The 24,136-nt window shown below is 43.6% G+C and overlaps 1 protein-coding gene across 2 annotated transcripts in view; it reads left to right on the forward strand.

Annotated features, from left to right (window-relative positions):
- LOC126473675 (nucleoprotein TPR-like) overlaps positions 1-24,136 on the forward strand; it is a 398,029-nt gene that overhangs the window by 357,487 nt on the left and 16,406 nt on the right. For both annotated transcript variants that reach the window (XM_050100910.1, XM_050100911.1), the window contains exons 25-26: positions 2,202-2,522; positions 2,642-2,807. In XM_050100910.1, the coding sequence (XP_049956867.1) occupies positions 2,202-2,522; positions 2,642-2,807 (487 nt within the window). The remainder of the gene's footprint in view (positions 1-2,201; positions 2,523-2,641; positions 2,808-24,136) is intronic.

Consider the following 24,136-nt stretch of genomic DNA (forward strand, 5'->3'; position numbering starts at 1 on the left):
AACTAATAATACAGCATTCATAGGCAGTGTTCACTGCATCATGTTCTCTTCCATTCCCTTAGTATAAACGTTTCTACCCATATGCAAGTGAATGGTAGTGAATTTTCTGCAAATGGTCATTCACACGTGTTCACTTCCATTCACTCCATTGTAAACCAGGTTTTAGGTGCTTAAAATTGGTGTCTGTGAAATCTGGATAATTCTGCTGCACGACGCTGCGTGAATCATTTGCCGAGTCGTGCGCTAGGTGGGCAGGGCTGTACAAACTGCTGTTATAGGCTGTTCTTCACGTGGCAAAAATGTGTTACTTCAGCATAGTTGCAGTGCCTCTTAGCAGTTGAAATTTTGGCAGTGCATTTCTTTCATTGTCTTCTTCCTGTGTAAAAAATTTCGGGGTAGGTTTTGACATGTCTTATTGGACCATTCCCTTGCAAGACCAATCGACAATGAGAGTCATGTAAGTTATATCCTGCCTTCAGAATCTGGAAACACCCACATCATTTTTGTCAGGATAATATGATGCTTTAAGCAAGGATGCAGTAACTCAGAGGTAATAAGCTTGGAGCAAAGTCTGTCTAACAAGAGAAGAATTCTGTACTAGAAAGTCAGATGGACTTGTCAAACTTGCCTCACAATCTATTAATTTTCATCAGTATTGTATTATTATTTTTTTCTGAGAAAGTGAAAGTGTCTTAATTCCACTTGAAATTTGTCAGATGATGATTGGAGTTGGAAATACAATACTTTTTAAAAATCACAGTCTCAATTCTACAACTTGATTGATACCATTATATCTGATTTTTAGTTCATTATGATGTGACGTTTCTATTTTCAAGCCAAATCTGTATCTATATGAACCTCCACACAAATCATCTTATTGCTTACATTGTTCAAATCAGTTGTAAACTTCAACTTTCTCTGTTAATTGATTCACTTCTGTTGTGCACCTGTTGTTTGGTGTGTGTTATTTGTGTAATAGATTCATTAATCATATTTCTTCTAAATTTCATTAATGTACTTCTTACATATGTCCTGTACTCCTATCACAATTTCATAAGCTGAGCCACCTCATTCCAATTCTTGGGCACATCTAACCACCTTATTCTTTCACTATATGGCAGATTGTTAGCTGGGCTTTGTTTATCGTTTCTCAGAGTTCTGCAGGTTCTGACATTAAAGCACTGCTATGTTTCACACAAATGAAAATGCAATTTTTATGAGACGGTTCTCTTGAGTCATTATAACAAGAAATGTTCTTGTGGAATTAAACAGTCTTCCTCAAAACTCTCACTCTTTTGTTATGGGCAGTCATTTTGTTCTATCTTAAAAAATTGTTACCTCCAGGCTTCTTCCTTTAATTGTTGTAAAATTCACCGCCCTTTCTCTCAGTTTCTGCTCCTCTTCTGGTTCCATCTTTCTTCATTTTTATAGAAGAGGCTGTGCTATTTTTAACAGTCTGGCCTTGTATCTTGTGGTGGGCTAGAGGCTCTAATCCCCACCCAGACTCTGATTTAGATTTTCTGTGGTTTTTCTAAATAAATCGAAGCAAATACCACCACCACCACCACCACCACCACCACCACCCATCAGCACCACTCCTCTCCACCATTCCACTCTTGCAAGCTCTTTCTTAAGTTAGCTCCTGATTTTCATGTACCTCCTCTGTTATTTGCTTGTTCTTGGTTTTAATCCCAAGTAATTTATTCATCTCCTTTTATTTTTAAGTTCACTTACTTTAGATGTATCTGTTTCTTGCTTGTTTTTAGGTTTAAGGTTATCTATGAAAATATAATTTCTTATCATTGAGCCATCAATCCCTTTTTTAGTTTGGAACCTCAAAGTTAGTTGCTACTGACTTGGCACACCTATTTCTGTAACTGAGTCCTTGGGCTTTAGATGCATCTAACCCACTCTTCCAACTAGTTCCATATTATGAATGGATTTGCATTTTGCAAATCAGGATTGATGTTATCTGTTTCAGTGAAGTCCCATATTACATTTTGGTACCATGTACCAATGTGCTTCACGATAGTGCTTATCTCTGAGATTTTAATTGAAGGCTTTGATCTTAGAAAGATTTTTGGGAAGGGGGAAATATTTTGTTGGATAGAATTTGAAGTGAACTGCCGATTCATATGTCACATTAGGATCATATGAGTTGAAACATCTCACTATATGAACGGGAAATATTTTTGCTCTAGGATACAGAAGAACCAGAGTATCATGACCCACTATATACAAATGATACTGGTGCACCAGAGTACCAGGGAGAGGAGGACCCTGAATATCACACACCAGAAGACGATAGTCAGTATCAGGACCCAGCTGACAGTTCTGAGTACCAGGAACATGCTGGTGATCCACACTACCAGCATGTGGAAGAAGACAGCCAGTACCATCATCCAAATGGTGAAGCTGAATATGCTAGTGGAGACGAACACCAACCATATGTGTGTGGTGTGGAACCAGATTATGCAGAAGAGGATAATGAGGATGCATATGATTATGAAGAAGAATTTCAGGTAAATATTATAATTCATTTTATACACTCTTTGATTAGTAATTGAAATAATCTTTTTTCTCTTTATTTTACTTCATCGACTTTTTTATACTTAGAGAAACATTTAATTTTCATCCATAGGATGCTGAAGAACAGGAAGACATTTTGCATCAGCATGAGCCCGTTGAACGTGAAACTGTCATGACTCTTACAAGAACCATTCCACCAGGGCAGCTGGAAGATGTTGAAGAGGAAGAAGAGGAAGAGGAAGATGATGATGTTGATGAGAATATAGTAACAGTCCTGGGTAAGCTCTAAGCACAAGAGTACTCTCTCTCTCTCTCTCCCCCCCCTCCCCTCCCTCCCTCTCCCCCTCCCCTCCCTCTCCCCCTCCCCTCCCTCTCTCCCTCCCCTCCCTCTCTCCCTCCCCTCCCTCTCTCCCCTCACCTCCCCCTCCCTCTCCCCCACCCCTCCCTCTCTCCCCTCAGCTCCCCCTCCCCCTCCCCTCCCTCTCTCCCCCTCTCCCCCTCCCCTACCTCTCTTTCCCTCCCACTCCCCTCCCCCTCCCCTCCCCCTCTCCCCCTCCCCTACCTCTCTTTCCCCCTCCCTCCCCCCTCTCCCCCTCCCCTCCCCCTCTCCCCATCCCCTACCTCTCTTTCCCCCTCCCTCCCCCTCTCCCCTCCCCCTCTCTCCTCCCCTGCCCCTCCCTCCCTCCTCCCCCTCCCTCCCTCTCTCCCTCCCTCCCCCTTTCCCTCCCACCCTTCTTCCTCCCTCCCTCCCCCTTTCCCTCCCTCCCTTCTTCCTCCCTCCCTCCACCACTGTCCCCCTCCTCGTCCCCCCTCCCCCTCCATCCCCCTCCTCCTCTTCCCCCTCCACCTCTGCCTCCCCCTCCTTCACCAACCTCCTACCCTTCCTTCATCGCACATCTCTTCAACTTTGGTACCAGTATAGTGAATTTTCACAAGTCTTTGATAAAAAATTTTATGTATGTGAAACCAGATGTCTATGCACAGGTCATACAAATTCTTTAAATTAAAGGCTGGTAGTTTGTGGGTGTGTAGCTGGTGCCCAGGAGGCACCATAGGGTTGATATCAGACAAATTTGGTTGCCAAGACATCAATGTGAGTTCACTTTTCTAAAACCACTGTTGCACATTCTGGCCTTGAGACAATAAAAGCTATCCTTCTGGAAGATGCCATTGGTGTTGAATAAGACATCAAGCTCAAAGGGATGTAGATGGTACGCAATAATGGTCACATAGTCCACAGAGGCCTGTTTGTTATGGCCTTTCACCTAGGAATTAGTGTCTTGGAAATTGAAGCTGGTCACCTGTTTACATGCCACTGTCGTAAGCATCCACATAGTTCAAAAACAGTGGCATTGGGGAAGGAATGGCACAGGTTGTGAAGCAGTTATTGCTTTCAATTACTGCCACAACTCCCATGAAAGTCCAGTGAATGTCGCCGATAGCATATACTAAACCCCCTCCCCCTGACACACACACACACACACACACACACACACACACACACAAACATTGTGTGACACAAGTTTTGAGCTGTCGTTCCATTGCAGACACTGTATCAGTACATGAGGCATGGCCATCCACCTGGTGTAACAGGAAATGTGATTCATCTGATCAAGTGACAGACCACTCCATATGATCCCATTCCTACTGCAATCATCATCGATGATGTCATTTGGTCAGCATGGGAAAACATGGGGGTTGTCTGCTGTGGAGCCCCGTGTTCAACAGTGTGTGCTGAATGGTATCTTCTGAAGCACTTGCACAAGCACAAGCATTGTACTAAGCAGAAACGTCTCCGACCTCCATGTCTGTGATGAGGTGTAGACATCCAACATCTTGTTGTCTGCTTGTGCTTTCATCATGTTCAACCACTGTCTACAAAATCTTATGACAGTTGCATCTGAAAAGGTGTAAATAATTTGTGAGTAAAGGATGCAACTTGTTGAATAGTGGAAGCATTGAGTTGTTGGCACAAAGAGTGAAAACTCTGCTAGCTTAATGCGTTAAGCCAAAATCCCATCACTATCCCCATGTCCTTGTGTGCTATTACTAAAAGTGTTAAACATGTTGGTCACACATTGTCAAGGACCCTCTCGGTTACTATAATCAACGAGGTTCTTTAATTGTAATAGCTTTTTGAAGTTAAAGACAGGCAGTTAGATATTAAGCCTCTCCAGTTGCACTAGTGATAGTACGCTACTATCCTGTTATGCGGGAGGTCTTCTGGCCAGTGATCTATGACTCCTTGAACACTAAAAGGAGTATGTCGGGCACTGGGAACCATTCCTCCCATCCCTCCAACCCCCTCCCAGCATTCCCTTTGTATGCCATTCACCTTACCAGCCTCAGTGACAGCAATCTGTGTTGAAGTTCAATACAGTCCTCTTTAATTTGACTTGAACAATTGCAGAGACACATTTATTCCACTATACTTCAACGGACACAAATGACCGCAATACTGGAAAGTGACTGACAAACTTTAGAAAGTCTGGCCCATTGTACATTTGTAGACTAAAAGTTAGCAAAACTCTACAAAAGACGATACTGCACTTCTGAACTTCATGTATCAGAGTGGTTGCGTCAAGCTAGAACTTCTGTAATGGTTAACCTGGTCAACAGTTTTCATCTCACAAGTATTGTGAGGTGAACTGCAAAACAGTGTCAAATAACAATTGCTGAATTCAAATAGCAGACCCGTATTTCAAGGTGTTCATGTTAAGGTGTTTTCTAAAAAAATAATAATAATAATAAAAATAATAATAATAATAATTTTATATATATATATATATATATATATATATATATATATATATATATATATATATATATGAATTTAAAACACAAGGTAATAGATAACTGAGCACTTTTCTTAGTTATTCTTATATATATATATATATATATATATATATATATATATCTCTAAAAAGAAAGATGATGAAACTTACCAAACAAAAGCGCTGGCAGGTCGATAGACACACAAACAAACACAAACATACACACAAAATTCCGCCCCCGGTGTAAAACCTGTCCCATGCACCCTCCCACCACCACCTATTCCAGTCCTGTAACCCGGAAGGTGTACACGATCAAAGGCAGAGCCACGTGTGAAAGCACCCACGTGATTTACCAACTGACCTGCCTACACTGTGAAGCGTTCTATGTGGGAATGACCAGCAACAAACTGTCCATTCGCATGAATGGACACAGGCAGACAGTGTTTGTTGGTAATGAGGATCACCCTGTGGCTAAACATGCCTTGGTGCACGGCCAGCACATCTTGGCACAGTGTTACACCGTCCGGGTTATCTGGATACTTCCCACTAACACCAACCTGTCAGAACTCCGGAGATGGGAACTTGCCCTTCAGCATATCCTTTCTTCTCGCTATCCGCCAGGCCTCAATCTCCGCTAATTTCTAATTTCAATTTGCCGCCGCTCATACCTCACCTGTCTTTCAACTTCATCTTTGCCTCTGTACATCTGCCCCGACTGACATCTCTGCCCAAACTCTTTGCCTTTACAAATGTCTGCTTGTGTCTGTGTATGTGTGGATGGATATGTGTGTGTGTGCGAGTGTATACCTGTCCTTTTTTCCCCCTAAGGTAAGTCTTTCCGCTCCCGGGATTGGAATGACTCCTTACCCTCTCCCTTAAAACCCATATCCTTTTGTCTTTCCTTCTCCTTCCCTCTTTCCTGACGAGGCAACCATTGGTTGCGAAAGCAGAATTTTGTGTGTATGTTTGTGTTTGTTTGTGTGTCTATCGACCTGCCAGCGCTTTTGTTTGGTAAGTTTCATCATCTTTCTTTTTAGATATATTTTTCCCACATGGAATGTTTCCCTCTATTATATTCATATATATATATATATATATATATATATATATATATATACGAATTTAAAACACAAGGTAATAGATAACTGAGCACTTTTCTTAGTTATTCTTATGTGTATGTGACAGTACTTGCTTTCTGACTTGATCATAATATCTGCTCTACTGCCTCAGTGTTCTTCTGCATTATGTAGGTTCGCTACCTTTTCCATTCTTATACTCATACATCTTGAACATGCTTGATTGGAATAAAAAGAATTACCAACAAGTGTAGGGGTCAGCTCTCCTCTGTCATGAAATAGAACTGGTAGAAAAATCCCAGATGCTTTGAGAGTCAAGAAATATATTGACCTATTTACAGCATTCACTTCAATCTTCAAAACTTCATTACTTAATGATGGTTTAAGAGGTTGCCACTTGTGCGACTATCACTGACTTTATCACTCAAAAGCAAGAACAGTATTCTGTCAGATTGCTGTTCTACTGCTTTAATAATGAACATCTTTACAGTCATTTTATCATATCTTTCCATTGAGTGTCTGGATTCAGAAGCTGCTTTCAATGTCCACCAAGCTTTTAGTGCAGTAAATAGTTTCTACAACTTTGGTTTAGTGACCTGACCTCATTATTTTGGTGGTGTGCCCCCTGCGGGTTCGGGGGTTAGAATAGGCCCGCGGTATTCCTGCCTGTCGTAAGAGGCGACTAAAAGGAGTCTCATACTTTTCGGCCTTATATGATGGTCCCTTGTTGGGTTTGACTTCCATCTCTCAAAATTTTCTGAAGAGCGAGCTGATTGGAAAAGGGCTCCTTACTTGGTGCATTGTGTCCATCTTGCGTCAGACCTTTCGCCAGCTTATCCGTCGTTGAATTGCAGTCCTACCCACTCTCCATCTCTTGGGCATCACTACGTTTTTGCATGCAGATTACACCTTGCACTGTGCGGTGCCTCTTTCTGCACTGACGGCGACCATGGACCACATGTTACCTAACATCCAGCACGGTAGCCAGTCCGTTGTGGTGGGGCCGCCATGTACCCTGTTGGTTGTAGCTCCCTGACACCACAGGGATCGCTCTACTGATGCCTTCGCCGTTAACTCCCCACGTATGCCAAGGAGTAGATGCCTATCCTCCTGGGGTATCGGGACTCTCGGCAACGGCCATCCTGCCAGGTGGCTCTTGCTGCGGCTGGGTGGCACCCGTGGGGAGGTCCCTTGGTTGGAGTAGGTGGCATCAGGGCGGATGACCCGCAATGAAGCGTGGTACATCGTCTCCCGCTGGTGGCCAGCCGCCAACAGTCTCTAAGCGTTCTCGGGCTCAATTTAATGCTCAGAAATACGATCCGAAAACGTTCCCCTACCTGGCCACACCGTGGGAGGAATGTAAGTCTCAGGATGGTAGTAGCAGTTATTCGCACCGATTCTTAGTTTGTACGAGAGCTGATGGGGAGTCTTTTCTCTCCACAAAGCCTCAGTTCTTCGTCGAGCATTTAGAGGACAAGTTTGGGGAGGTGGAGGGCTTGTCCAAAATGCGCTCTGGGTCAGTCCTGATACAAACGGCATCCTCTGCCCAGTCACGACGGTTACTTGCTTGTGACAAGTTGGGGGATGTTACCGTTATGATCACACCTCATAAGAGTTTAAATATGGTCCAGGGAGTTATTTACCACAGGGATCTTTTTTTGCAGTCTGATGACGAGCTGCGTGCCAATTTAGAGCGCCGAGGTGTACATTTCGTCCGGCGCGTTCGTCGTGGTCCAAAGGACAATCAGATTGCTACCGGTGCCTTCATCTTGGCCTTTGAGGGGGATACATTACCGGAAAAGGTCAAGGTGATGGCCTACCGATGTGACGTCAGGCCCTATATCCCTCCCCAGATAAGGTGCTTTAAGTGCTGGAAGTTCGGCCATATGTCTTCCCGCTGCACTTCCAGCCTCACATGTCGCGATTGCGGATGCCCATCACATCCCAATACTCCATGTGCCCCGCCTCCCATCTGTGTCAACTACAGGGAGCATCATTCACCTTGCTCGCCAGACTGCCGAATCTTCCAGAAAGAGCGTAAAATCATGGAATATAAGACCCTGGACCGACTGATCTATACTGAGACCAAAAGGAAATACGACCGACTCCATCCTGTGAGAATGACATCTTCCTACACCGCTGCTACAACACCTGTGCTAGCCCCATCAGTTTCTCGAATTCCGGCCGGATCGACGAGTAGTACAACTCCTCCTGCCCCCTCGCCAGTGGGGGGCTCTACCCACCGGGTTGCTCCGGCGCCACCTACCTCAGGAGCAACACCATCCCCCCCATCGGGGACGTCGGTCCCCGCTTCTAAGCCGGCGAAGTGTCCAACTTCTTCGGCTTCCCACGCTCGCAAGGGGTCCCTTGGGTCCCTCCCTTCCCAGGTTTCCAAAGGCGGGAAGGCTGACGACCGACAGAGGCGTAAGTGCCCACAATCAGCTGGCCGTAGGGCTTCACGATCCTCCTCCGTCCCGGAGACTAAATCGGTGAAGCCCTCCCAGACAGTGAAACCCAAGGAGCAGCGTGAGAAACCCAAGGAACTTGCGGTGGCAGCCACCCCACCACAACCTTCCAGCTCTGCATCTGAGGATGAGGTGGAGATTCTGGCGTCCGCTGAGGACCTCGAGCTCGCCGGTCCCTCAGACACCATGCATAGCACTAGCACAGGTGCTCAATTGGAGGCAGCAGGTGACCTAGCGGCGTAATCTGCCTTCCAAGTCCCGTCACGCCTATCTCAGTCATGGACAATACCATCCTCCAGTGGAACTGCAGCAGTTTCTTCCACCATCTAGCTGAGCTCCGACAACTTATCAGCCTTCACCCTTTCTTCTGCATTGCTCTTCAGGAAACTTGGTTTCCAGCAATGCGAACCCCCACCCTCCGTGGCTATCGGGGTTATTATAAGAACCAGGCAGCTTATGAAAGGGTGTCTGGTGGCGTCTGCATCTATGTCCTTAACTCTCTTCATAGCGAGTCTGTCCCTCTACAAACACATTTAGAGGCTGTCGCTGTTCGGGTGTGGACGTCACAGGCTGTTACCGTCTGCAGTCTTTACCTTCAATCGGATGGTGATGTTGCGCAGCATGTCCTGGCTGCGCTGATAGCCCATTTGCCGCCACCTTTCTTGTTACTGGGCGACTTCAATGCCCATAACCCTCTGTGGGGTGGGTCAGTGGCAACAGGTCGAGGCGCCACCATTGAGCATTTCTTGGCACAGCTCGATCTTTTGCTTTTAAACGATGGTTCCTTCACACACTTCAGCGTGGCGCATGGCACGTACTCCACCATCGACCTTTCGATCTGCAGCCCTAGCCTCTTACCATCTGTCCAATGGAGAGTGCATGACGACCTGTGTGGTAGTGACCACTTTCCGATCTTTCTGTCACTGCCACAGCGACACTCTTCTGGGCGCCCTAGCAGATGGGCTATGAATAAGGCTGACTGGGACTTGCTCTCCTCCACTGCCGCTATTGAGCCTCTCTCTAATGATGACATTGATGCGGTGGTTCAGTCGGTCACCACCGGCATCGTTACTGCCGCCGAATCTGCCATTCCCCGTTCTTCTGGGTCCCCTCGGCGGCGGACTGTGCCTTGGTGGTCGCCTGAGATTGCTGACGTGATTAAAGATTGCCGGCGGGTGCTCCAGCGTCACAAGCGACATCCCTCCATAGACCACCTTATCGCCTTCAAACGGCTGCGTGCGCGAGCCCGCCTCCTTATCCGCCAAGGCAAGCGGGAATGCTGGGAGCGGTATGTGTCCACCATAGGCCTCCACGTCTCTCCATCGAAGGTCTGGGGCAAGATCCGACGCCTATATGGCTATCGGACCCCTGTCAGCGTCCCTGCGCTCTCACTGAATGGAGCAGTTTGTACAGACTCCGACGAAATTGCCAACAGCTTGGCAGAGCATTTTGCTCTGAGTTCCGCTTCTTCCAATTACCCACTGGCCTTCCGCTCTATTAAAGAACGGATGGAACGTCGGAGCCTTTCTTTTCGAACCGACCATCCGGAATCCTACAATGTTCCATTCAGTGAGTGGCAATTTCACAGTGCCCTCGCTGCTTGTCCTGATACCGCTCCTGGGCCAGATAGCATCCACTATCAGATGCTGAAACACCTTTCAGTGGACTGCCAGCGACAGCTCCTCGACCTTTACAACCGTATTTGGTCGAGGGTGAGTTTCCGTCGCAATGGCGGGAAAGTATTGTTATCCCCATTCTGAAACCAGGCAAGAATCCTTTGGAGGTGGACAGCTACCGTCCCATTAGCCTCACCAATGTTCTTTGCAAGTTGCTTGAACGGATGGTGAGCCGGCGGTTGAACTGGGTACTGGAGTCTCGGGGCCTTCTGGCTCCATCTCAGGGTGGGTTCTGTAAAGGCCGCTCCGCCGCCGACAATCTGGTGAGCTTGGAGTCGGCCATCAATACTGCCTTTGCCCGCCGTCAGCACCTGGTCGCTGTCTTTTTCGACATGCGGAAGGCGTACGATACGACATGGCGTCATCACATCCTTTGTACGCTTCATGGATGGGGTCTTCGGGGCCCTCTGCCAATCTTTATCTGCAATTTTCTGTCGTATCGTACCTTCCGGGTGCAAGTCGCGACCTCCTATAGTTCCTCCCGAGTCCAGGAGAATGGGGTACCACAGGGATCTGTCCTCAGTGTCTACCTGTTTTTAATTGCAATAAATGGGCTCGCTGCAGCGGTGGGAAATTCTGTCTCCGCTTCCCTGTATGCTGACGAATTCTGCCTTTACTACAGCTCTATTGGCATTGCAGCTGCTGAACGTCAGCTACAGGGCGCTATCCGTAAGGCTCAGTCTTGGGCTGTAGCTCATGGGTTCCAGTTTTCGGCAGCCAAGACCTGCATTATGCATTTCTGCCGGCGACGCACTGTTCACCCGGAGCCGCCGCTTTATCACGACGGCGAACTTCTTGCTGTGGTGGAGACACATAGGTTTTTGGGTGTGGTTTTTGATGCCCGGTTGACTTGGCTGCCTCATATTCAGCAGCTTAAACAGATGTGTTGGCGGCATCTAAATGCTCTGCGATGCTTGAGCCACACCCGCTGGGGCGCCGACCGATCTACCGTGTTATGGCTCTACCAGGCGTTAATCCAGTCCCGTCTGGATTATGGGAGCCTGGCTTATGGCTCAGCATCCCCATCTGCGTTGCGGGTGCTGGACCCAATCCTCCACAACGGGATACGCCTTGCCACTGGTGCTTTCCGTACCAGCCCTGTGGACAGCATACTAGTGGAGGCAGGTGTCCCTCCACTGCGGTTACGGCGCCAACGTTTGCTGGCCACTTATGCTGCCCATGTTTTCAGCTTGCCCGGGCATCCTAACTATCGGCCACTATTCCCACAGTCGCACGTCCGTCTTCCAGACCGTCGGCCCACGGCTGGATGTACGATCGCGGTCCGCGTCCGAGAGCTTCTCTCCAGGCTTGGGGCTTTACCTCTTCCGCCTCCTTTCCGGGCACCTCTGCGTACACCCCCGTGGTGTGTGCCTCGCCCTCACCTTCAGCTGGAATTGCCACAGGGTCCGAAGGACTCAGTCCCTCCGGAGGCCTTCTGCCGCCCCTTTCTTTTCATCCTCGCAACGTATCAGGGCTCTGGCATTGTTTACACTGACGGCTCGATGGTTGCTGGTCGTGTTGGTTATGCGCTAACTCTAGGGGACCATTCCGAACAACGTTCATTGCCGGGTGGCTGCAGCGTTTACACTGCTGAGCTGGTCACCATCTTTCGTACCCTAGAGTATATCCGCTCCTGCTCAGGTGAGTCCTTCGTGATCTGTAGCGATTCCCTGAGCAGTTTACGAGCTCTCGACCAGTGTTTCTCCCGTTCTCGTCTGGTTATGGCTATCCAGGAGTCCCTGCATACTCTTGCCCATTGCGGCCGCTCTGTGGTCTTTGTGTGGACCCCGGGCCATATTGGGATACCCGTCAATGAAAATGTTGACCGCCTGGCTAAAGAGATCACCAGTGCACCATCTCTGGAGATTGGCCTCCCGGCGACTGATTTGCGGGCAATCTTGCGTCGAAAAATTTTCGACATATGGGACACTGAATGGCCCAACCTGCCCATGCCGAACAAGCTTCGCCCTATCAAGGCGACGACGACTGTGTGGCGGTCGTCCATTAGGGTCTCCCGCCAGGAGTCTGTTGTCCTCTGCCGGCTGCGCATTGGCCGCACTCGGCTGACGCACGGCCACTTATTGCGCCGTGAGGACCCACCTCTATGTCGCTGCGCCTCCGTTTTATCTGTGGTCCACATTTTGTTGGAGTGTCGCCTTTTAGCTGTGCTCAGGCAGACGTTAGCACTGCCTGATACGCTCCCTGCCCTTTTAACTGATGACCCTGCTATGGCTGGCTTAGTTTTACGTTTTATTCGGGTAGGAGGTTTTTATCAATTACTCTGAGTGTTTATGTTTTATTTTATTGTTTTGTGTTAATTCTGGCTTTTGGCCTACGGTTTTTAAACTGAGTTTTTAATGTGTTCTCGGTGGTTGGCTTTTCCTTTTTTATCTCTATGGTCGGCCAACCACCTTTACACTCTGTGTGATTTCAATTTGTTTCGTCTGATCTCTGTGTGAGTCTTTCTTGTCCTGTGTCATCTGCCGTCTTTCCTGTTGTTCGTTTTTATTCTCTTTGGGTGGTTTTAGTTTTTTGAACAAAGGGACTGATGACCGTCGCAGTCTGGTCCCTTTGATCTTCCAAACCAACCAACCAATCGAAATGGTGAAGATATTTTCTGGTAGATAGTAGTGCAGATGCCAGTTTCAAAAAGCAAGAAGTTTTAACTATGCGACTTCAATCTTTAGGCTGCAAACAGGTCAGAGATAGAAACTTACATTTAAAGCTGTTAACCATTTATTTATGACTCAAATGCAGTTTTTAATGGCCTCTCATTGTAGCAGACATACCAAACTCAGTTTCCTTCATCATTTTGGGTTTACTCATTGATCTCAAAAATAAAATAAAAAGTTGATAGACATCATCACCAAATTAAACATCCCAGCGGAGGTAACCACTGTGAATGCTAAAGACTCACTAAGCCCACTGTGTGTGCAGGTCAGTTTTCCAAATCTTTGGAGAAATTTACTGAACTAACAAAACCACCCACAGTAACAAAGGTGTTGAAGCCCAAAGTGCACCAATACATCACTGTGTCTGGTAGTCCACCAGTATACAGCAAGGCTTGTAGATTGGACCCACACAAATTGCAAATTGATAAAAAAGAACTTTAGCTTCTGTTAAATCACAATGACAATGGGCTAGTCACTACACCTTGTTATGAAGCCAAATAGTCGGTGGCCAGTTGATGAAGATTAATGCTGTTTGAATGACAGAACTCTCCCAGACCTGTATCCAGTTCCATGAGTTGATGTAAACGTTATACTTCAAAATTAGAGGATACTGTCTCAAAGTGACCTACTGAAAGCATTTTACCAAATTCCATTAGTAATTAAGTGCCTGTTGGACTTCGTAATGCACCTAGTATGTTTCAGAGGTTTATATGTGCAGTTGTAAGAAAACTGGATGTCTGTTTCCCATATTTGAATGATATTTTAATATCAGCTGAATAAGTATGATATAAAAAATGTTGGAAAATCAGTATTTGGTGTACAACAGCCAAGTTTCGTAGGACAGTTAATTACCCCTGGAGGAACAAAGCCAGATCCAGAAAGGGTTGTGACAATAACAAACTATAAATGACTGGAAACGGTTCGTGAACTTAAAGCATTTTTAGAGATCATAAGTTCCTGCTGTTGGCACTTGGAACATGATGCTGAAATCCAAGGTTTACTGAATGACAATTGAAAGCTACAACTAAAAATGATTGAAGACATATTGACTGGATAGAAGAAACAATTGCTCAGTACCAAAAATATAAATATGATCTGACAAATGCCATGCTTTTGACATTCTCTGGTTTGTACAATCAACTCACATTATTTATGGATGCATCAGACGTGGTGGCAGGTGCTGCACCACAACACCGGCAAAGTAAACAATGGAGACCAGTTAGATTTTTTACAAAAGTGTTCACAATGGCACAGAAGAGCTGCTTCGTATATACATGGCTGTCAAATATTACAAATATGTATTAGAAGGAAAAGACTTCATTATTTATATGAACTATGCTCCTCTAACTTATGCATTTAAGCATAAGAATGACAAAGCAATGCTAACCCAGTTATGTTATATCCAGTATATTTCACAATTTACTACGGATATGCATTATATATCTAGTAAAGAAAATGATGTTGCTGATATCAAGACTTGAAGAATCCATTCCAGTTAACTACGAAGAACTCAAACTCTAGCACAAGAAGATGACGAAGAGCTTCATCAGCGACAGTCCAGCTATCATACATCACTTAAATTAACATACCATTTGACACATGGAGGAAAACAATTGTGGTTGGTGTGTCAACACATATTGTTTGCCCTTATATTCCTGAAGCATCTAAATATCCTGTTTTCCAACACTACCATAACTTGACTCATCCATGCATTAAGATGGTAAACATGATCTCTTCAAGGCGTGTCTGGATCAATATAAAACAGGATGTCTCAAAAAAAAAAAACCTGTACTGTTTGTCAGAAAACCAAGTGAGGAAGGTAGTAGAGCCTCTATATGGAAGCCCACATGAAGTAATTGAAAGGACCCATAAACTTTGTGGTCTTTAAGTGAAAGAAAACATCAAGAATATCTCCATTGATCAATTAAAACCTGCATACCTGATAAATGAAAATGAAAAACAGCCTAAAGACACTCCAGATGAACTGTCAGCCCAGGACCAACAACCAGATTCTATATTGGGGGTTGGGGGGGGGGGGGGGGGGGGGGAGAAAGGAGAGGGGAAAAAAAACAGGATTTAGTTTTGAAATTCAGTTTCCAGAAAGATTAGTTGAAGTCTTGAACAGACTATGCTTCAGTGGATGTGGAGATGTGGTAACATGACAAATTGATATTTGTATGTGATTGTAAAGTGTTCGCTGTGATAATATTGGCATAATAACATTATTTTATTATTCTTTGAAATTTAACGAAAAAGAATGTTATTACTCCTTGGCTATTGTATTTCAGGTTTCATTGTGTGTGGTGTATGAAGTGAAAAATCTAAACTAAATTGAGCCCTTAATGAACTTAGTGTGCATTAAGTCCTTTCTATATTCAGCATCACTAAAATGCTTCTGTAAAATTGTAGGACAATCCTCAACACTTCTCATATAACTTTTAATGTGATTCAAATAACATAAAATCCTGCCCATAGCAGGTGTGAGGGGGGGGGGGGGGGGGGGGGGGGGGGGAAGAAGACACCTGGTAGGCACATGTCTCACTATTTCTGACCATTCTAAGTCTACTAATGTGAAAAATGATTGCTGTTCCTCTCTGTGTTTAGCTAAAGAAGAAAAGTGACAATATAATTTTAAGACAATAACTTCAAAATCTAAATCTAATGAATTGCAAGCATGTTTACAAGCATTGTATAAAATATGATTACAACAATTGGCAATGATTATGCCATCATTTTCATCATTTAAGAGCTTCGTTAAAGAGAGATGTTTTCCAGAATTTATATTGTCATTCTCTGTGCTAAATGTGACATATTTTCCAACCAAAAACCATATTTTTTGATTATGCCTTTCAGCAGACTACAAATCCCACATGCAGTTTTATATGCTTGTTCAGTAAAGTCTAAAAGTATATTTTTAATACACTCAAGAGGATCAAAATACCCACCCATTATTGTGAGGAACATTTCCTTTTTTTTTCTATTCAAAGCATCTATGGCAACTGAAAAAAAATTGTGACTTACTGGGGTCTTTAAGCCTTTAAGTGCTGTGGACATGATAAGTCATCATGTTCTGTCATTCCCCAGGTGCTTAGAATGTGTTTAAAAGTGGCCTCTGGGTATTCCTTAAGTGCTATTGACATTTTTACTCTCTCTGTTCTGTGTTGACCCTCTCACTGCTGTGGATGATTTACTTCCATGTTGTTGTTGTTGTGGTCTTCAGTCCTGAGACTGGTTTGTTGCAGCTCTCCATGCTACTCTATCCTGTGCAAGCTTCTTCATCTCCCAGTACCTACTGCAACCTACATCCTTCTGAATCTGCTTAGTGTATTCATCTCTTGGTCTCCCTCTACGATTTTTACCCTCCACGGTGCCCTCCAATGCTAAATTTGTGATCCCTCGATGCCTCAAAACATGTCCTACCAACCGATCCGTTCTTCTAGTCAAGTTGTGCCACAAACTCCTCTTCTCCCCAATCCTACTCAATACCTCCTCATTAGTTACATGATCTACCCACCTTATCTTCAGCATTCTTCTGTAGCACCACATTTCGAAAGCTTCTATTCTCTTCTTGTCTAAAGTATTTATCGTCCACGTTTCACTTCCATACATGGCTACACTCCATACAAATACTTTCAGAAATGACTTCCTGACACTTAAATCTATACTCGATTTTAACAAGTTTCTCTTCTTGAGAAACGCTTTCCTTGCCATTGCCAGTCTACATTTTATATCCTCTCTGCTTCGACCATCATTGGTTATTTTACTCCCTAAATAGCAAAACTCCTTTACTACTTTAAGTGTCTCATTTCCTAATCTAATTCCCTCAGCATCACCCGACTTAATTTGACTACATTCCATTATCCTCGTTTTGCTTTTGTTGATATTCATCTTATATCCTCCTTTCAAGACACTGTCCTTCCGTTCAACTGCTCTTCCAAGTCCTTTGCTGTCTCTGACAGAATTACAATGTCATCGGCGAACCTCAAAGTTTTTACTTCTTCTCCATGAATTTTAATACCTACTCCGAATTTTTCTTTTGTTTCCTTTACTGCTTGCTCAATATACAGATTGAATAACATCGGGGAAAGACTACAACCCTGTCTCACTCCTTTCCCAACCACTGCTTCCCTTTCATGCCCCCTTGACTCTTATAACTGCCATATCACGCTGAATAAAAAAGTTTTTAATATTTATAATAACAGCAAACATGCCTCTTTCTTTGCTATCACTTTCAAAAAAACTCGTTTTGGTATCTTGAACCATTTTGAAATGTGACAGTTGTTATGTCATGTTTCCCAATGTGTGGGGACAGAACGGGGTGCGCTGCACACAATCGTCCACTGGATATAAAAACTAATAACTTGAGAAAGAAATGAGATATCATTCTGCTCTCAGTTTTAAATAAAAGTTCAATATCTAATCTGCATTTCAGACAACAGTATGTTGAGCTAAATTCAACCATACACAAATTTTTCATAATGTGTTGTTACCTCTGCAAACCTTTAAAATTTTGTGCAATGCTTTACTACTTAGTTTGATGCAACACAGTCATTATGATGAATAATGAAAAGAAATTCAGTCCTTCATAAAGCAACACATTCTGAAGCTAAAATGTTCCCATCTATTGTTTCTGCATTTGTGCATCCCAGGATATTTTTCCTACTACAGCATAGTCATTAATAGACCACGGATTTTTAGGTCGTAAAAAACTGAGTTTGAGGCACCTAAAATAGGCTCCTTCAGTAGTTCATTTAGGCTACATAAAACCTAAAATAGGCTCTAATAAAAATGATGCAGAGGAAATAAAAGTAAATTAAAATACACAGCGTTGACAGTATGAACATCTTATTAGTCATTAAAACAAAGAGAATGAATATTTACACAGTTACAGAGCACAGCCATCTACAACATTAATGTTGAACATAACTCCAAATATTTTTGAGTTCCTGCAAGATAAAGATCTCCGTAAAAAAGATGTGGCAGTGGTTTAATTAATACATTCGTAGTTTCACATATTCTGACCAAGGTTGGGTTCGCAATAAATAACCAAAATCTTTTCTACGTTTCCTAGTGAGAAACTGTGGCGCTTGTCAGTCAGAATCAGTTTATACGCTGAAAAAGAACGTTCTACATCAACAGATGTGACAGGGGCGTACTTCATATTTGGCACATGTTGGACAGGAATGCTGCAGTCCAGAGTGCTGGATTTTCCACTAAGTATGTCGCCAGCTACACACAACTCCTTCAGGCCAGTGTTCTTCTGCAAAACTGTTTGCATTTTTGCCCGTACGGTTTCCCCTACTTCACCTGCCGCTTCATTAATTTTCATTTTGACTTCTTCAAGCAAAGAAAAATTGTTGTAGATAGGTCTCCCTGAGCCTTCTAATTATGAAATTATTCTTGCCGTAAATGTGTAGTGGGCCCTAATGTAAGATAAGTCCCATTTTAAAGAAGAATCTTTTGAGTAACTCCAATGCTGCAGTTACGGATGCAGCATCCTCCGGTATATTTTCAACCACCTTCTGGACAACTGAGATATGCGTACTATAATATTCTGCTGCTATCAGCCACGTGCCCCAGCGGGTGATGACAGGCTCTGGCGGCAATGGGACATCTGAAAGCTGTTCTTTGAATGCCTGTATTCTTGAAGGTGCCTTAACAAAAATTTTCTTCATCATAGATATTACTTTATTTACTTCAGGAAATTGTAGCCTTACTTGCACTGCTATGCGGTTGATCCCATGCACTACACAAGTTACCTGCAGCATCAATGGGTAGAATACTTTTAATAGTTGAAACGCTGCTATCATATATGCAGCAGCATCAGTGATGGCCAGGAGCACCTTATTCTCATCCACTCCGTCTGGGTATAGCACCTTAAGCCCATTGCTCACAAACTGTGCTATTGTTTGTTGGTTAGTTTTTGCAAGCTGTTTTGAGTAAATCAAATGAGCCCTGGATGGAGCATCTGGATCTAGCTTGCCAATAATCAGCTTTGCAATGTAACGGACAAGACTGTCAGTAGTTTCATCCACAGAAATCCATATACAAGATTCTCCAACATCTTCTCGGATTGTGTGCAATGCAGCATTGTAAGCTGAATCCACATAGTTCTTATGTAAAGTTGACTCTGCAGGAATAGACTGATGGCAGTACTTCTCAAGAAAACCTCTGAAAATAGGGTTTTCTAGTTTCCGAAAGGGGATGTTTGCTGCCACAAGTGCATGACACAAATCACTGCAGAACTTTTGTTTTTCGGAGGATTCACCAGATTTATTGGTTAAAAGAGTTTGCTTCTATTTTGACTTCTGTTCAACATTAGCTTTATGTGCGATTCCATCTGCATGCTGAGTTAAGTGAGATTTCTGAACACTCGAAACCTAATACGAGAGAAAAGGGAAATGCAGTTTAGAATTGTATATAAAGAGTATTTCGTATTACTAAAGGATAGTGATAAAAAAAAAAAAATCCTAAGTGACAGAAAAATAAGAAGTCAAGAAAAACATCAACTAACCTCCTTGTTGCATGCTTGGCAGAAAATAATTTTCCCATCTGTTGTATAATGCGGACAATCTTGCAGCCACTGTCTTATATGAGTAGACTTTGAACTAGCTGTTTTCGGCATGGCATAGTATTCTCACACTGAAACTAGAATTTATTTCGCACTTAGAACGTCAGTAACACTTAACGCGTCGGTCACTACACAATGTACTGATTTGTTTTCGCTGGGAAAAAGTGAACGATGACTTGTTTCTTTTTCCTTTTACTGCGGTGCATGGGAGCGGTAGGGCCTATGACACCATTTCTTTGCGAAAATACGCAGCTGACCAGAATCCTACGAACGAAATATTTTCAAATATAACATTTAGTACTCCCACGTTCGATTCTAGTGTGTAACTCAAATCTTTGAGCGGTTCCCATTCGCTCACCGAAGTTAAGCCCTGTTGCGCTCGGTGCGTACTTGGATGGAGGACCATTCAACCGTGCCGAGTACTGTTGGTAGTAAGGTAAGCAAAGGAATTGTAAACAGTCTCTAACGACCTTTGCCTTCGACGAGACGTATAGCCCTAAGTTTACTTCCCTTTTCTAATCTTTGAAAACACAAGAACTCTATGTCAGATTAATGAAATAGATACTTTTTAGGATTTTGATAGGCAAAATTAGGCGTCAGCGTCGAAATAGGCAATTTTAGGTCCTATAGAACTAACGGTATTCAGTTTAGTTAGTCATGAAATGCGTAAGTACCAACTTATATGCAAATTGGAGCTTAGGAAAAAAATAGGTTTTAACCTAAAGATCCGTGATCTATTTTTTACATATGAATAATAAAACACCTATAAAGAGTATTTGGTATTAACAGGGATAGCGATATAGTAGATATAGTAGATAGTGTCGGAAGTTCCATGCGGCTTTTCGCGGATGATGCTGTAGTATACAGAGAAGTTGCTGCATTAGAAAATTGTAGCGAAATACAGGAAGATCTGCAGCGGATAGGCACTTGGTGCAGGGAGTGGCAACTGACCCTTAACATAGACAAATGTAATGTATTGCGAATACATAGAAAGAAGGATCCTTTATTGTATGATTATATGATAGCGGAACAAACACTGGTAGCAGTTACTTCAGTAAAATATCTGGGAGTATGCGTACGGAACGATTTGAAGTGGAATGATCATATAAAACTAATTGTTGGTAAGGCGGGTACCAGGTTGAGATTCATTGGGAGAGTGCTTAGAAAATGTAGTCCATCAACAAAGGAGGTGGCTTACAAAACACTCGTTCGACCTATACTTGAGTATTGCTCATCAGTGTGGGATCCGTACCAGGTCGGGTTGACGGAGGAGATAGAGAAGATCCAAAGAAGAGCGGCGCGTTTCGTCACTGGGTTATTTGGTAACCGTGATAGCGTTACGGAGATGTTTAATAAACTCAAGTGGCAGACTCTGCAAGAGAGGCGCTCTGCATCGCGGTGTAGCTTGCTCGCCAGGTTTCGAGAGGATGCGTTTCTGGATGAGGTATCGAATATATTGCTTCCCCCTACTTATACTTCCCGAGGAGATCACGAATGTAAAATTAGAGAGATTAGAGCGCGCACGGAGGCTTTCAGACAGTCGTTCTTCCCGCGAACCATACGCGACTGGAACAGGAAAGGGAGGTAATGACAGTGGCACGTAAGGTGCCCTCCGCCACACACCGTTGGGTGGCTTGCGGAGTATCAATGTAGATGTAGATGTAGATAAAAAAATAAAAAAAAGATCGAAGTGTTAGGCAAATACGAAGCATGAGCGCATATCAACTAGCCACCTTGCTGCACGCTGGGCAGAAAATATTTTTTTTTCCATCTGTCGTATAGTGTGGAAAAACTTGGAGCCACTGTCTTATATGATGAAATAGGCACTTTTTAGGATATTAAAGCCGAAATAGGCAAAAATAGGCACTAACGTCGAAATAGGCTTTTTTAGGTCCTAAAGAATTAACGCTATTAAGTGTAAATAGTCACGAAACGCATGAGTACAAATATTTATGCAAATAGGAACTCAGGAACAAAACAGGTTTTTACTTAAAATCCGCGGTCTAATCATTAATAATACCCTTAAAAGTTTATTGCCATAATTCATACAATTGCAACTTGAACTGTACCTTGCTGTATGGAATATTCTGCCCTCAAAGATTTGTCCCAGTCATCATTGCTGAACTTGTAGGCCTGTTGAACTTACTTACATGCACATTTGAATATATACTTGTAAAACTAATTTAATGTTGTCAGTGACACTAATGCACTGCATAGTAGTTTCGTTACTGCTTTGGAACAAAGATGTGATGCAAATGTGCAGTTCAATTTATCACTTCGAATATTTTGATAATCGAAGTTGAATCATTAAAAATCAAAGAAGTATTGCACTTCATCCACACAATATTATACTAGAAAGAGAACCGAGGAAAATCTTCTTAAATGTGTGAGATGGGAGACTGGTGAAAATGAGATCAAAATATGAGAAAACATGGGAAATACAGGTGAACTGGTGACCCGGTCAGTGGCAGAACATGATACTAAGCATATCATGCTCAGATTCAATAGCTGCTTCACAACCAGTGCCATCTGAATCCTTAACCCCAGCACCATCATATCTTTATTCTGTAGAAGGGAGTTATCCTTACAACAAATCCTTTTTTACCATAGTCCTGACCTCAGTTTCCACTAACCCTCTGCACCACACACTGTACCGTTCAGCCTCCCCTCAAACTGTTGCTCACTGCCCCGTCAATCCAATCCTCCCTGCCATCGTCTTTCTCTTGCTTTCGTATCAGACATCTACAGCTACATCCATACTCTGCAAGCCACCTGACAGTGTGTGGCAGAGGGTACTTTGAGTACCTCTATTGGTTCTCCCTTCTATTCCAGTCTCGTATTGCTCATGGAAAGAAAGATTGTCGGTTTGCCTCTGTGTGGGCTCTAATCTCTCTGATTTTATCCTCATGGTCTGTTCGCGAGATATACGTAGGAGGGAGCAATATACTGCTTGGTGAATGTATGTTCTTGAAGCGTCAACAAAAGCCCGTACCGAGCTACTGAGTGTCTCTCTTGCAGAGTCTTCCACTGGTGTTTAACTATCATCTCCGTAACGCTTTCGCGATTACTAAATGATCCTGTAACGAAGCACGCTGCTCTCCGTTGGTTCTTCTCTATCTCTTCTATCAACCCTATCTGGTACGGGTCCCACACCAGTGAGCAGTATTCAGGCAGATGGCGAACAAGTGTACTGTAACCTACTTCCTTTGTTTTTGGATTGATTTCCTTAGGGTTCTTCCAATGAATCTCAGTCTGGCATCTGCTGTACCGACGATTAATTTTATATGGCCATTCCATTTTAAATCACTCTTAATGCCTACTCCCAGATAATTTATGGAATTAACTACTTCCAGTTGCTGACCTGCTATATTGTAGCTAAATGTTAAAGGATCTTTCTTTCTATGTAGTCGCAGCACATTACACTTGTCTACATTGAGATTCAATTGCCATTCCCTGTACCATGCGTCAATTCGTTGCAGATCCTCCTTCATTTCAGTACAATTTTCCATTGTTACAACCTCTTGATATACTACAGCATCATCTGCAAAAAGTCTCAGTGAACTTCTGATGTTATCCACAAGGTCATTTATATATATTGTGAATAGCAACGGTCCTACAACACTCCCCTGCGCCACACCTGAAATCACTCTTACTTCGGAAGATTTCTCTCCATTGAGAATGACATACAGCATTCTGTTATCTAGCAAATCTTCAATCCAATCAAACAATTTGTCTGATAGTCCATATGCTCTTACTTCGTTCATTAAATGACTGTGGGGAACTATATCGAACACCCTGCGGAAGTGAAGAAACATGGCATGTACCTGGGAACTTGTGTCTATTGCCCTCTGAGTCTCGTGGACAATTAGTGCGAGCTGGGTTTCACACGATCGTCTTTTTCAAAAACCATGCTAATTTCTACAGAGTAGATTTCTAGACACATGTGTTGTCTTCCTGGGTAAACCATCCTTCTCTGAACCTCCCTCCCCACCTTCCATCATTCTCCTTCCTCTGCCCCTCACTCCCACCCACACCCCCAACACGACTGTTCACCCCAGTCTACCTGCCAAACAGCTGTTGTGTGTTCAGCCAGAACAGTGTAACTATGTCTGTGTTTGGTGAGTTGTTTGCTTTACTCCTAAATTATTTACAGGCTGCCAGAACTTTCCTTGCCATCTTTATAATGCCCTTTGTTCAAGTTGCTTGTGTCAGTGGATTTCCTCTTTTTTGGCCGGTATCATCACTAAATTGATTCCCCATCCATTCCTGCTTCACTTACATATTTTTCTTATTGCATCATATGCTGCAATGCTACCAGGTGGCATTCTGTCTCGCAGTGGGTAGTGGTGATAATGCTTTGGCATATCAGCATA

This window comes from Schistocerca serialis, chromosome 4 (assembly GCF_023864345.2).
Source record: "Schistocerca serialis cubense isolate TAMUIC-IGC-003099 chromosome 4, iqSchSeri2.2, whole genome shotgun sequence".
NCBI lineage: Eukaryota > Metazoa > Arthropoda > Insecta > Orthoptera > Acrididae > Schistocerca > Schistocerca serialis.